This window comes from Callorhinus ursinus, unplaced genomic scaffold, assembly GCF_003265705.2.
Source record: "Callorhinus ursinus isolate GAN/ISIS: 27379988/994484 unplaced genomic scaffold, GSC_fseal_2.0 scaffold38, whole genome shotgun sequence".
Lineage (NCBI taxonomy): Eukaryota > Metazoa > Chordata > Mammalia > Carnivora > Otariidae > Callorhinus > Callorhinus ursinus.
Window position 1 is genome coordinate 14,260,027 of NW_027397100.1, and position 15,900 is coordinate 14,275,926.

Below are 15,900 nucleotides of genomic sequence, written 5' to 3' on the forward strand. Positions count from 1 at the left end.
ATCGACAGATGAATGGATAAAGAAGAAGTGGTATATATACACAATGGAATATTATGCAGCCATCAAAAGGAATGAGATCTTGCCATTTGCAACGACGTGGATGGAACTGGAGGGTGTTATGCTGAGTGAAATAAGTCAATCAGAGAAAGACATGTATCATATGACCTCACTGATATGAGGAATTCTTAATCTCAGGAACAAACTGAGGGTTGCTGGAGTGGTCGGGGGTGGGAGGGATGGGGTGGTTGGGTGATAGACATTGGGTAAGATATGTGCTATGGTGAGCACTGTGAATTGTGTAAGACTGTTGAATCACAGATTTGTACTTCTGAAACAAATAATGCAACATATTTTAAGAAAAAAAAAAGAAAAAGAAGAAGATAGCAGGAGAGGAAGAATGAAGGGGAGTAAGTCAGAGGGGGAGACGAACCAGGAGAGATGATGGACTCTGAAAAACAAACTGAGGTTTCTGGAGGGGAGGAGGGTAGGGGGATGGGTTAGCCTGGTGATGGGTATTAAAGAGGGCACATTCTGCATGGAGCAGTGGGTGTTATGAACAAACAATGAATCATGGAACACTACGCCAAGACAAATTATGTAATATATGGTGATTAACATAACAATATAAAATTTTTAAAAAAAGGAAAAAAATGGAGCTAAAATTTAAAAAAAAAAGAAAAAAGAAAACCTAAAAGACTTCACCAAAAAAAAAAAACCCCAAAACCCAACCCTGTTAAAATAAACAAATTCAGTAAAGCTGAAGGATACAAAATTAATACACAAAAGTCTATTGCATTCCTAAACACTAATAACAAACTATCAGAAAGAGTAATTAAGAAAACAATCTCATTTACAATTGCATAAAAGGGAATAAAATATTTAGGAATAAATTTAAGCAAAAAGGTGAAAGACCTGTACAGAGAAAACTAACTGAAGAACACATACATAAATGGAAAGATATTCCATGCTCAAGGATTGGAAGAATTAATATCATTAAAATGCCCATACTACCCAAAGCAATCTACAGATTCAAGACAATCCTTATCAAAATTCCAATCATATCTTTCACAGAAATAGAATAACCCTAAAAATGTATGAAACCACAAAATACCCTGAATAGCCAAAGCAATCATAAGAAAGAAGAACAAAGCTGGAGACACCAAGTGTACTTACTGATTTCAAACCAAACATTAAGCTATAATAATTAATACAGTATGATTTTATATATTATTTATATATTTATAAAACAGTATGATTTTAAATATTAAAACAGTATGATACTTGTATAAAAATAGACACACAGGGGCTCTGGCTGCTTCCCGGCCCTAGCATGCGGCTTCCGGGGGGCCGACTTTGGCGGCTCCTGCCTCACGGGCTCGGGGGGTGCGCCCCGGCGGAGGGGGCCGCCAGAGTCTGGCTCAGGCAACTCGGCGCGCGGCGAGAGGAGGCGTGGCGGACCTCGGAGCTGGCTCGCAGCGGCGGGGGAAGCCGGCCCTTGAGCACGGGGATGCCGCCCCCTCCAGGGTCGCCCGGCCCCGAGCCGAAGGGCCGCAGAGACCCCATGCGCCCCTCCAAGCCCGGGCCGGTTTCCTGGAAGTCTTTGGCATTCACATTTGCAATTGGTGGAGCTTTATTGGCTGGAATGAAGTACTTCAAGAAAGAAAAGACAGAGAAGCTGGAGAAGGAACGGCAGCGAAGCCTGGGGAAGCCTTTGCTGGGGGGCCCGTTTTCCCTCACAACACATACTGGAGAGCCCAAAACTGACAAAGACTACGTGGGTCAGTGGGTATTGATTTATTTTGGTTTCACTCATTGCCCTGATGTCTGTCCAGAAGAACTAGAAAAAATGATTCAAGTCGTGGATGAGATAGATAATATCCCAACTCTGCCAAAGTTAACTCCACTTTTCATCACTATTGACCCAGAAAGGGACACACAAGAAGCCATCGCAAATTATGTGAAAGAATTTTCTCCCAAACTGGTTGGCCTGACTGGCAGCAAAGAAGAGATTGATCGAGTGGCCCGAGCATACAGGGTGTATTACAGCCCTGGCCCCAAGGACGATGATGAGGACTACATAGTGGATCACACAATAATCATGTACCTGGTTGGACCAGATGGTCAGTTCCTAGATTATTTTGGCCAGAACAAGAAGAATGCAGAAATTGCAGGTTCGATTGCCGCGCACATGCGGGAACACAGGACGAAGGGCTAGCCAGAGCCCCAGTGCCGGCCGCGTGTTCTCTTGCGGAAGAGGAAGAAAGCTTTGTCTCCCGTAGGAGCCAAGATACACCTATATATACACACGCACACACACAAATGCAACCTACAGAATGGCCTTCGCACCCCAAGAGCATCTTGTCTACTATCTGAGAGCGGTCCAACCCAAACCGCCAACAGGGCATGTTACCCTTGGGTTTCGCCAAGATAGTTCTTGGACCTGTAAAGATGCAATGGAACAGTCCCTTGAGCCCAGAGGACCAAGTTAGCATGAGGCCAGTGGAGGGGACATCGGGAAGCAGGAAAACCACAGCAGGTGCATTTCCCCACATCAGCAGGGCCCTCGGGTCAGCGTTGCTGCCCCTCGGGTGCCCCGGACCCTTGTCCACAGTGTGGGACTGAATTTCCAGGAAGAGTGAAATTTCCATAGTGCCCTTGATTTTCCTCTTCGAGTTCGTGGTGGCTGCTAACAGTCAAATCAGGCCCTTGGATGTTCTTGGTTAATCTGTAGACCTGAAAGCGCACGTGTCTACAGTCCTGCGGGTTAGCAGATCTCACGCTCTGGTTTGCGTTGTGTTCCCCTGGCAGTACCTGCTGAGTTTACTAATGAAGAGGAAATCTATTGCTAGGTCAGTTTCTCTAGGAATCTTTTACATGATTTTTATTTAAACGTGCAGGGTCTTCAGTGACCTACCAAATGGAGGCAGGTCGTCTTGATCATGGCTGTAACACAGGGTACTTGTCTGCCTGGACTGGGTTGCAGTGGGTGTGAAATAAAGGTGTGCTGAGTTTTGCAAAAAAAAATAGACACACAGACCAATGGAACAGAATAAAAAAATAAAATCCCACATTTATGGTCAACTAATATTTGACAAGAGAGCCAAGAACACCCAAAGGGGAAAGGATAGTCTTTTCAACAAATGGCACTGGGAAAACTGGATAAACACATGCAGAAAAATGTGCATTCTTACCTTACACTGCTCACAAAAATTAACTCAAAATAGATTAAAGATCTAAACATAAGACCTGAAATACCTGATATAAAACTCCTACAAGAAAATATAGGGAAGAAAACCCTTGACATTAGTCTTGGCAATGATTTTTTAGATATGACACAAAAAGCACAAGCAACAAAAGCAAAAACAAACAAATGGAACTACATCACACTAAAAAGCTTCTGTACAGCAAAATTAACAATCAACAAAATGAAAAGGCATCCTATGGAATGGGAGGAAATATTTGCAAGCCAGATATCAGATAAGGAATTCATAGCCAAAATATATAAAGAACTCACACAACTCAACAACAACAACAAAATCTGATTAACAAATAGGTAGAGGAAATACGACATTTTTCCAAAGAACACACCCAAATGGTCAACAGGTACACGAAAAGATGTCCAACATCTCTAAACATCAGGAAAATGCAAACAACAACAACAACAACCCACAATGAGATATCACTTCATATCTGTTGGAATGGCTATCATCAAAAAGACAAGATGTAACAAGTATTGGTGAGGATTTGGAGAAAAGAGAACCCTTAAAAATCACTGGTGGAAATGCAAATTGGTTCAGTTGCTATGGAAAACAGTATGGAGGTCCATCAAATAATTAAAAATAGAACAACCATATGATTCAGCAATACCACTTCCAGGTTCGTACCTAAAGGAAATGAAAATAGGATATCAAAGAGATAGGTGGCCTACAATTTTCTGTTCCTGCAGTGTCCTTGTCTGGTTTTGGTATCAGGGTAATACTGGCCTCATTGAATGAGTGTGAAAGAGTTCCCTCTTCTATTTTTTGGAATAGTTTGAGAAGGATAGATATTAATTTTTCATTGAACATTTGGTAGAATCTACCCAGTGCAGCCATCTGGTCCTGAAATTTTATAATATGTATTTATCCAAAAAACAAATATAAACACTAATTTGAAAAGATATGTGCATCTCCATGTTCACTGCAGCATTATTCACAATAACCAAGATATGGAAACAACCTAAGTGTCCAATGATGAGTAAATGGATAAAGAAATTGTGGTGTATATATATATACAATGGAATATTATTCAGCCATAAAAAGGAATGAAATATTGCCATTTGTGACAACATGGATGGACCTTGAGGGCATTATGCTAAATGAGATTAGTCAGACCAAGAAAGCCAAATACCGTATGATCTCTCGTCCATGTGGAATCTTTAAAAAAAAAAAAAAAACAACTCACAGATACAGAGAACAGATTGGTGGTTGCCAGAGTAAAGGTATGAGAGGTGGGAGAAATGGGTGAAGATGGTCAAAGATAAAATCAATCAATCAATCAATCAATCAATGCATGCAGCATATCACTGACCACCACCATCACCAACAAAAAAGACCAGAAGTTTAAGAAGATGAAAAGATAGAGCCATGCCAAGAGCTATAAAAAAGATGGGGCTCCCATTCCAGTCAGGGGGTCTCATGGAATATGGATCAAAGAAAGCTCCCCAAAGAATATACATATAAATAGGCCTCAAAGGATGCATTGGATTGTTTTCCCATAATGAAAATAGCTTTATTCCATATGTAGGGATAAAGAAGATGTGTTACATGTACCTACACAATGGAATATTATTCAGCCATGGAAAGAAGGAAATCCTGCTATTTCTGACAACATGAACAGACCTTGAAAGCATTACGCTAAGTGAGAGAAGTCAGATAGAGAAAGACAACTACTGCATGATATCACTAAAAAAGCCAAAGCCAAACTTGTAGAAACAGAGAGTAGAATGGTGATTACCTAGGACTAGGGTATGAGAGGTATGGGTAAATAAATCCTGGAGATCTAAAGCACAGCATATTAAGTATAGAAGACAATACTGTATTATATACCTCAAAATTGCTGAGACTAAATCTTAACAAGTGAATCTGGGTAAAGGATATATGGGTATTTTGCAGTATTGTTTTTGCAATTTTTCTGTAAGCTTGAAATTGTTTTATTATAGGGGCACCTGCGTGGCTCAGTTGGTTAAGCATCTGCCTTCAGCTCAGGTCTTGATCCCAGGGTCCTGGGATTGAGCCCCTCCTCAGATTCCCTTCTTCATGGGAAGTCTGTTTCTCTGTCCCCCACTGCCCCTCCCCCCACACGTGCACAAGTGGGAGTGCTCTCTCCCAAATAAATAAAATATTTTTTTAAAAAAGAAATTTTTATTATAAAAATTCAAAATGAAAAAGAAGCCAAAAAAATGATAAATTATATGACATGACAGAAGTGTTTGCTAACAGTACAGTGGTAATCGTATTTCAATATATAAATGTACAACTTAAACTTACACAGTGTCACTATGTACCTTAAACTGGTACAATGTCAACTGTATGTCAATAAAAAATAATTTGTAAATGTACTAAGTGCTCGTGTTTCTAAAGGCCTTTAAAGATCTATAGAAGTCTATACAACCAACTTTTAATCTTAGTTTCTTCTGAAGAGGGGGATGATAAAGGAAACAGATCGCTGGTCTATGAATCAGTGAGGACTCAAATTCACAACCTTGCTAGGTGATCCTTTGATAATTCTCTTTTCTTTCTTCAGCTTCACTCTTCCTGTCTGTAACATATAAATGTTGGACTAGCTGTCCACCAAAGTCCTTGTATTCTAAGCCATGAGTTCAGCTTATCCCCAGGGATGCAATTTCCCCTTTGTCCTTTTAAGAAAGACCTACTCTATAATGTGGGGGTATATGAGATAATTGGGAGGGGAGGTTGTGTCCACACCACATACACTGGTAACTGGAAGAGATTCCTAGATGTTTCATCCTCTGCTATTTCTTCTACTGGCCACCCCCAAACCCTCCACACCCATGCCCCACTCCCCAGCTCCACTTTCTATTCTCAGCTTCATTCTCCATTCACCTTCCACCTGTTCTTGCAGGACTCTCCTCCCGGGCCACCCCGCCACCAATCGTGTACTCCAACAACCAGAATGATTCTTTTTTTATAGTTTTATATATAATCTACTTTGTTTCTAAAATGGCAAAGTTCTATATGATTTTATATAAAAACTAAACTGATCTAGAAGTATACAACTAGAAAAGTGAAGGTCACACACACTCCCCATAGCACTTAAGAAAATAAGATCTACAGTAAAGAGAAGACTGGGACTCACCCTACAAGAAACTCCTGTAAAACATCCTGTCACTCCTCTAGAGTGCTAGAGGACAGTGCTCTAGGACAGTCAGTGTGCTCCCTGATGTGGTAGCAGGTTATTGTAAAGCATTATGTTCCTGTAAAATGCATTATGCCATTCTATTACCAAATACAAGAGTCCCTGATGATCTAGCCTAACAAGCAGTATTATGCAGTGCAGCAGCACAGGGACTGGGTTCCCATTATTTACACTGCAGAAAGGCACTGCCACAATGTCACTTGTGGAGGCCACCGTCACATACATCAGTAAGCCTTCCTACCTGGATCCACATCTCCCACTGTAAGGAGACCTTAACCCTGATCATTTAACAACTTCATACACTTTCTTTATGTTTCTCGTAAACAGATCAATGAGGTCCAGACTGTTGGTGCCAATGTATGGAAACACAAGAAAGTCACACCTCATTCTTAAAAGTCTATTCCCAAAAGTGACACCAATCATTTCTCCTCACATTCCATTGGTAAAAACAAATCACATAACCACACTTAGATGCAGGGGGAATGGGACATTGGCAACCTTTCCCAAGTGACAATTATATACTATGTAAGGGGAGGATGCATTTCAGGGGAAAACTGGTCAGAGTCGCTACAGGTATAGAGGAGGGTTGAAAGATACAGAGAGGTACAGAGGAGCTGGAAGATGCTGAGCAGCTAAAAGAAAGTGTCACACATCTATTACAGAAGGGCATAGACACCAAAAGATACATGAGTGAACACACTTCTTGTTTCACAAATAATAATCACAAAAAAAGAAAGCACAGCTTTTGTTATAAATCCAAGCATTCAACAAGAAAAGACATTTTTGTACCAAAGTAATTCAAGAGTCTAAATTTAAAAAGTAACTATGTGGCTAAGTAATCAGGACTCCATCCAGTCTGGTTACACAAAATGCCAAAGTATTGTACTAAAATGGTATGTTTTCTTTATATTTGCCATTACAATGCAAAATACCACAGTTTGTTGTCCCAAAACAAGTAGAATTGTTACATGTATTCAACTTGCTTATGCTGCTATTATATAGTTTTATAAATTAATCTATCTTGTTTCTGACACTTACACGGTTTTCTCCCCTGGCAAGTTACAGAAGCACATACTTTGCAACCACTCCACAACTACCTGTGCAAATTTTCAGCAGCATGCATGCTACACTGTCTTCACTGGGAGATTAGGGGAAATTTCTCCTAAGGCTTTGCTCTCTGGACCATGGCAGAAGTATATGTACACAAGTGGTTGCTGATCATGCTGTGCTCTGGGGTGAGGACCCGTTAGTATGACTAGGAGAGATGACCCATTAGTATGACTAGGAGAGATAAGTCACAGGTACAAATAGTTTGGGTCTGTCTGCCCAGACAGAGGGGTTATCAGAGGCCCCCTGAAGAGTCCATTGTACTTGCCACACTGGACTACCTTGATCCCTGAAATCACCCTACTCATGTGACCTAGATGAAGGAACTGACCTTGCTAAACTCTCCTTCTTAAGGTCTTTTATCTTCTAGTCCCTTAATCTGCCTTTCCTGCACAATTTCTTTATTCCTCATCTTATTTCATGGGACAATAACTCTGCTAGCCTCTAACAATAGGGACAGGAGAGAGGAAAGGAATAAAAGAACGTTGGGTGGTATCAAGCAGTAGTGAGCAATTATTCTGTGGGCACCAACCATGTGCTGAGTGCCACTTAAGTTATCACACTTAAAACTCATAACACTTTGAGTCTGATGTCATTGCCAGCCTTTTTTAAATTAGGAAACTGAGGCTCAGAGGTTTGATACGAATTTTCCAGGGTCTCATTAATGCATCAGCAGTGCAAGCTGAATGGAATCCCTTCTGCCTAACTCCACGTTCTATAATCACACCCAGTCACACATCTTTAGATCTCTGATTTTGTTATTATGGAAGTCTTCTCCTTGAACTCATCAAGATGTATACTCCCTTGACCCAAATACATTCCATGCATCAATCAGACTTTTCCTTCTTCGCTTTTCTTTATCAGTGTCCACTCCGTGATTCATCACTTCAATTGCTTTCTTGCCAACATCTTAAGAATCCAAACACTATTATTTTCTGCACCTATCTGTAAGGAAAAAATTCAACCCCAGATCCTTTTTTTTTAAAGATTTTTTATTTATTCATTTGAGAGAGACAGAGACAGCAAGCGAGAGCACAACCGGGGGAAGGGGCAAAGGGAGAGGAAGAAGCAGACTCCCCACTGAGCAGAGAGCCCAACACAGGGCTCGATCCTAGGACCCTGGGATCATGACCCAAGCAGAAGGCAAACGCTTAACCGACTGAGCCACCCAGGCACCCCAACCCCAGATCCTTTTAAGTGTTTGCCTTATCCACAAACAAACAAACAAAAATCCCAATCCTGATAAGAATGCTGGAGAAAATCACAAAGCTGTACAGATTAGTGGCATCTGAATTTGTCATTTTCAATCTTTACACAGCCCTCAGCAGCAGCCATTTGACTGCCATTCAACAGAAGCCTTGATGAAAGTAAGAGCAATATCTGGTTTTGCTCATTATCTCAAACCATTTTAATGTAAACTCCATGATGGTACGAACTGCCTGTGGTACATACTGCCAGCCCCTAAGACAGTTTCTAGAACATGATACGTGCTTAATAAATATCTAATGAAGAAATTAAATGAATAAGAGCTTAAAGTGGTCAACAGCAGTCCAGGATTTTTTTTAAAGATTTTATTTATTTATCTGAGAGAGAGAGAGAGAGCGAGAGAGCACATGAGAGGGGAGAGGGTCAGAGGGAGAAGCAGACTCCTTGCCGAGCAGGGAGTCCGATGCGGGACTCGATCCTGGGACTCCAGGATCATGACCTGAGCTGAAGGCAGTCACTTAACAAACTGAGCCACCCAGGCGCCCAGCAGTCCAGGATTTAAAGAGACTTGTTTTGTGTATCATATGATCTCACTGATATGAGGAATTCTTAATCTCAGGAAACAAACTGAGGGTTGCTGGAGTGGTAGGGGTAGGAGGGATGCGGTGGCTGGGTGATAGACATTGGGGAGGGTATGTGCTATGCTGAGCACTGTAAATTGTGTAAGACTGTTGAATCACAGATCTGTACTTCTGAAACAAATAATACATTATATGTTAAAAAAAAAGATAGTAGGAAGGGAAAAATGAAGGGGGGGAATCGGAGGGGGAGACAAACCATGAGAGACTATGGACTCTGAGAAACAAACTGAGGGTTCTGGCGTGGGGGTAATGGGTTAGCCTGGTGATGGGTATTAAAGAGGACACGTACTGAATGGAGCACTGGGTGTTATACACAAACAATGAATCATGGAACACTACATCAAAAACTAATGATGTAATGTATGGTGATTAACATAGCATGATAAAATAAAAAAATAAATAAAGAGACTTGTTTTGGAAGTTACAATTAAGCAGAGACTTGAGAGATAAGTAGGAGTTTGCTCATGAGAGGAGCTGGAAAGGACAGTATTAAAGGAAAATTGAAAGGCATTCCTAAGATCCCTCTGTCCTACTTTACACACAGTGTTCTGAATATTCTCTCTACTCAAAGCTCTTCCAATCTCTCCAGTCCCACTGTCACTCCTATGAATGCACTCAGAATCAGTCTCTACCTTGCAACCAAATGCACTTCTGCTGTTGAAGTAAGCAAGATGGTGGAATAGGAGGCCCCTGGATCAAGTCCTCCTGACAGAAATACAAATGAGCAACTGTCCACAGACAAGATGCCTTCGTGAAAATCTCAGAACTTGGGAGTGAGGCTGAAGCATGTCCTTTGAAGCACAAAAAAACAAGAAAATCTACTTTAGAAAGGTAAGAAGAGCAGGTTCACTTTGACCATAGCACCCCTCCCCCAGGCCAACAGTGCCACACCAAGAGTGATCTTCTGGGTCCACGATTTCTCCAGTGGAGAAAAGAGGACCAGAAGCAGACATTCAGCCTCCCCAGCATTTCTGGGTCACTCCCTGGAAGCCCACTTCCATCTTGGAGAACAATGTTCTTTCTGTCAGATAACTGACAGACCTAGACCACAGGAAGGCAGATGGAACAAAGAAGGGTGGGGCTCACAATGACCAGCAAGTGGATCTTAGAATTGCAACCATATCCCAGCCAGTGACCTTACCCAAAGAGAGAGGCCAGCCAGTGGCTACTCCCACCTGTGAACCCAAGTCAACAGCCCCTCTGACCAGAGAACACAGTCAGCATTTCTGCCTGGCCTCAGCCAGTGGTCCAACCCAGCTGTAGAGCATAGACTATGGCCCTGCTTAATCATGGTACACAGTCAGGGACCCTGCCCAACCACAGAGAACAGCCAGTGACTCCACTGGACCGGAGAGCCAAGCCAACACCTCCAACCAACCACAGTGCACAACCTGCAGCCCTGCCCAATTGCAGGCCACAGCCAGTAGCCCCACCAAACAATGAAGCACAGCCTGCAGCTTCACTTAAACATAAAATCTAGCTAGAAGCACCACTTCACCAGCCAGTGGTTTTGCAACCCCATCCAATCAGGGGTGATTGCAAAAACTAGCTAGTGACCCTGCGCAGTTACTGAGTCCAGCCAGTGGTTTTGCAACCCCATCCAATCAGGGGTGATTGCAAAAACTAGCTAGTGACCCTGCGCAGTTACTGAGTCCAGCCAGCGGCAGAAGGAGCCCAGCCTGCATTCACACCCACCTGGTGAGCCCAGCAACTGGCCCTGCCTGACCACAGATCCCAACAGGCAACTCTGCTGGACTACAGAACCCAGCCAGTGGATGGGAGCCCAGCCAGCAGCATTACCAAAGCTCACAGCATAAGCAGGAGCTCCCTCCAAATAGAAACCCTAGGGCAAACCCCACCTGCCGGTGAAAGGTCTGAGCTAACCCATCAAGAAACCTGGGCTAAACTGAGTCATGAAGGTCTTTCCATCCAAAGTGAACCTGTATAGGCTAGAAGAGGTGACTCCTTCCTCAAATGCAGAGACACCAATACAAGGATACAAGGATCACAAAGAGTCAGGGAAAATGACACCACCCAGGAAAACTAGTAAGATTCCAATGACCGATCCTTAAAAATAGAGATACGTGAATTGACTGAAAAAGAATTCAGAATAATCATCTTACAGAAGTTCAGTGAAGTACAAGAAAACACAGATAGTCAACTAAACAATATTAGGAAAACAATACTTAAACAAAATAAGTTCAAAAAAAAAAAGAAAAAGAAATCACTTTAAAAAAAATTCCTAGGGGCACCTGAGTGTCTCAGATGGTTAAGAGGCCAGTTCTTGATTTTGGCTTAGGTGACAATCTCAGGGTTGTGAGATCGAGCCCAGCATTCATTAAATATGCTTAAGATTCTCTCTCTCCCTCTCCCTTTGCCCCTCCTCCCCCCAAAAAAACCTAGAGCGGAAGTTTTCATGACTGACTGACCAAAGGCACAATCCAAGATGAAGTAATTGATAAGGTAAACTTAATTAAAATTAAAAACTTCTGCCCTTGCAAAAGACAATGTCAGGAACATGAGAAGACAAGCCACAGATTGGGGAAAAATATTTTCAAAAGACACATCTGATAAAGGACTGTTATCCAAAAAATACAAAGAATTCTTAAAACTCAATAATAAAAAAATAAAAAACTCAAGTAAAAAAAAATGGGCTAAAGACATTAGCAGACACTTCAACAAGAAGACACACAGATGGCAAATAAACATGTGAAAAGATGTTACACATCATACGTCGTCAGGGAAATTCAAGTTAAAACAACAGTGAGATATCATTACACATCTATTGGAATGGCCAAAATCCAAACACTGACAACACTAAATACTGGTGAAGATGTGTAACAACAGGAACACTCATTCATTGCTGGTGGGGATGCAAACCAGCACAGCCAATTTGAAAGACAGCTTGGTGATTTCTCACAAAACTAATGATTCAGCAATTGTGCTTCCTCAGTACAGGTATCCCCCACTTCCCAAAAGTTCACGTTATACCACTTCACTTGGACAAAAGCCGTCCATTAGTACTGTTTTCACTAACCAAAAGAAATCTTAAGAGGATTCTTGCTTTTACAAAAAAAGGCAAAAAATGAAAATAACATTTAGTGTTTGTTTTGCAGCAAGCTGTTATAGAGGCAGCGCACCCTGAGTAATGACAGTGACACCGCCAAGCCCCTGCCCCCAGATCTACACTCAGCATCTCAGCATCAAGCTGCCAGGGCTTTAAACTGGATCAGTGAGCATCTGTGCTTTATCTCAATTTAATTTGTGCATTCATTGACAAGATGTGTCTAAAGGTGTCGGAAAAGCCTAAAGAAAGGGTACTTTTCAGTTCTGGGAACATCCTCAAATTTTTCAATATAAATTAATGATAACTATCTCTTCACTTTACACCATTTCATCTCACAAAAGATTTCATAGGAATGCTCCACTTTTGGATAGTGGGGGAAACCTGTATTTACCTAAAGGAATTGAAAGCTTACGCCCACACAAAAACCTGCATACAGAAGTTTAAAGCAGCTTTGTTCATAATTGCCAAAATGTGGAAACAACCAAGATATACTTCAGAAGGTAAAGGGATAACAACTGTGATACATCTTGACAACGGAATATTATTCAGTGCCAAAAAGAAATGGGCTATTAAGCCATAAGCAGACATGGAAGAAACTTAAATGCGTATGACTAAGTGAAAGAAGCCAATTTCAGAAAGACACAAACTGTATGATTACAACTGTATGACATTTTTTAAAAAGGAAAAACTATGGAGACAAAGATTAGAGTTGGCAGGGATTGGGGTGGGGGGATGGATGAGTAGGTGGAGCACAGGAAGTATTTAAGGTAGTGAAACTATTCTGTGATACTAGAATGATGAATCCATGTAAATACATTTGCCTGAAGCCATAGAAAATACAACACCAAGAGTGAACCATAATGTAAACTGTGGATTTTAGTAATTATTATACGCTAATTGTAGCAAATAAACCACTCTGCTGGAGTTTGTTGATAATGGTGAAGGCTATGCATGTGCAGGGGCAGGGAGTGTATGACAGATCTCTGTATCTTCCTTGCAACAATTGCAACAATTTTGCAATGAACCTAAAATTTCATTTAAAAAATAAAGTCCTGGGGTGCCTGGGTGGTTCAATTGGTTAAGCATCCAAATTTTTTTAAGATTTTTTATTTATTTATTTGACACAGAGAGTGACAGCGAGAGGGAACACAAGCAGGGGGAGTGGGAGAGGGAGAAGCAGGCTTCCTGCCTAGCAGAGAGCCTGATGCGGGGCTCGATCCCAGGACCCCAAGGTCACGACCTGAGCCGAAGGCAGTCGCTTAACCAACTGAGCCACCCAGGCGCCCCAGCATCCAACTCTTGATTTCAGCTCAGGTCATGATCTCCAGATCACGAAATCAAGCCCCACATCAGGCTCCACGCTCAGCACTAGTCTGCTTGAGATTCTTTCTCCCTCTCCCACTGCCCCTTCTGCCTGTGCTCTCTCTCTCTCTCTCTCTCTCAAATAAATGAATGAATGAATGAATAAATCTTTAAAAAAAAAAAAGAGGGCGGGGCACCTGGGTGGCTCAGTCATTAAGCATCTGCCTTCGACTCAGGTCATGATCCCAGGGTCCTGGGATGAGCCCGGCATCGAGCTCCCTGCTCAGCAGGGGGCCTGCTTCTCCCTCTCCCACTCCCCCTGCTTGTGTTCCCTCTCTCACTGTCTCTCTCTGTCAAATAAATAAATAAAATCTTTAAAAAAAAAAAAAGAGGGGGAGAAGAAAAGATGGCGGAGGAGTAGGGGACCCTATTCCAACTGGTCCCCAGAATTTAGTTGGATATCTACCAGACCACTCTGAACACCCACGAAATCAGCCTGATGTGTAAGAAGATAGATCTGGATCTCTACAAACAGAATATCGCAGGCAGTTGGTTTCAAGGTACAAAGTGGGGAACCGTGATTCCGCCAGCAGATGTCGGAGGATAAATGGCAACTGGAGGGAGCCTGCCCGTGGGGAACCTGCACAACCTGTGAACAACAGCCTCCCGTGCTGGGGACTGGGCACAGACTTGCAGACCGGTAGTGGCATGGAAAGGACTTTAGGGCAGCCCCCCAGATGGAAACCAGAGTGGCAGGGCCACACGTGCGAACTGGGGGCAGCTGGTGGTTTTAGAAGCACAAAGGGCAGAGATGTGCCCCCATCTGGAGGCGAGGACTGGGAGCGCTGCGGAGCGGCGCACAACCCAGGACACTGCAGTTTATAGCAGCACGGACAGAAAGGGAGAGAGGTGGACTGGAGAGTTCACTGAAGAACAGACTGCGATCTCTCTGCTCTGAAGCAGAGGGTTGGAAACAGTCTCTTCTGCTCTGACTCTCAGAAGAGACACAGAAAGCTGTCAGGGAAAGCCGCCAGAGAAAGCCGCCACAGAACAAAAGCCCCAAAAAACTAGTTCCCACTGAGCCCATCCCCTGCCACAGGGGGCAGGGCAACTCTGCCCAAACAGGGTTGCCTGAGTAACAGCACAGCAGGCCCCTCCCCAAGAAGACAGGCTGGGAGAACAAGAGGCCAGCAACCCTAAGGTCCCAAGAAAACAGGTGCATCTTGCTTGGGTTGTGGCCAATAATTTGGACTCTGTACATTCCCTCAACCACCCATCAACAGAATGACTAGGAGGAGGAACCCCCAAAATAGGAAAGACTCAGAGATTATGACTTATGCCACAGATTTACAAATGGATTCAGATATAACGAAGATGTCAGAGATGGAATTCAGACTAGCAATTGTGAAGACAATAGCTAGAATGGAGAAATCAATTAATGACAACATAGAGTCTCTAAGGGCAGAAATGAAAGCTGAATTGGCAGAACTTAAAAATGCCATCAATGAGATCCAAGCTAATCTAGATAATCTAACAGCCAGGGTAAGTGAGGCAGAAGAACGAATCAGTGACCTGGAAGACCATTTAATAGATAAAAAGGGAAAAGAGGAGGCCAGGGAAAAACAACTCAGAATCCATGAAAATAGAATCAGAGAAATAAGTGACACCATAAAGGGTTCCAATGTCAGAATTATTGGAATCCTGGAGGGGGTGGAGAGAGAGAGAGAGGACTAGAAGATATATTTGAGCAAATCATAGCTGAGAACTTCCCTAATCTGGGGAATGAAACAAACATTCGTGTCCTAGAGGCAGAGAGGACCCCTCCCAAGATCCAGGAAAACAGGCCAACACCCCAGCATGTAATAGTAAAACTTGCAAATCTTAGAACCAAGGAAACCATCTTAAGGGCAGTTAGGGAGAGGGGAAGCTATTCCTTACGTACAGAGGGAGGAACATCAGAATAACGTCACACCTATCCACAGAGACCTGGAAAGCCAGAAAGGCCTGGCAAGACATATTCAGGGTACTAAATGAGAAGAACATGCAGCCAAGAATACTTTATCCAGCAAGGCTGTCATTTAGAATGGATGGAGAGATGCAGAGCCTCCAAGACTGGCAGAAACTGAAAGAATATGTGATCACTAAGCTGGCCCTGGAAGA

The 15,900-nt window shown here is 42.6% G+C and overlaps 1 protein-coding gene across 1 annotated transcript; it reads left to right on the forward strand.

Annotated features, from left to right (window-relative positions):
- The first annotated feature begins 1,308 nt into the window (after positions 1 to 1,308).
- LOC112827286 (protein SCO1 homolog, mitochondrial-like) lies at positions 1,309 to 3,016 on the forward strand. Its single transcript, XM_025875701.2, has one exon. It carries the CDS (start codon positions 1,331 to 1,333, stop codon positions 2,213 to 2,215), a length of 885 nt encoding a protein of 294 aa, XP_025731486.2. The 5' UTR covers positions 1,309 to 1,330; the 3' UTR covers positions 2,216 to 3,016.
- The last annotated feature ends 12,884 nt before the right edge of the window (positions 3,017 to 15,900 follow it).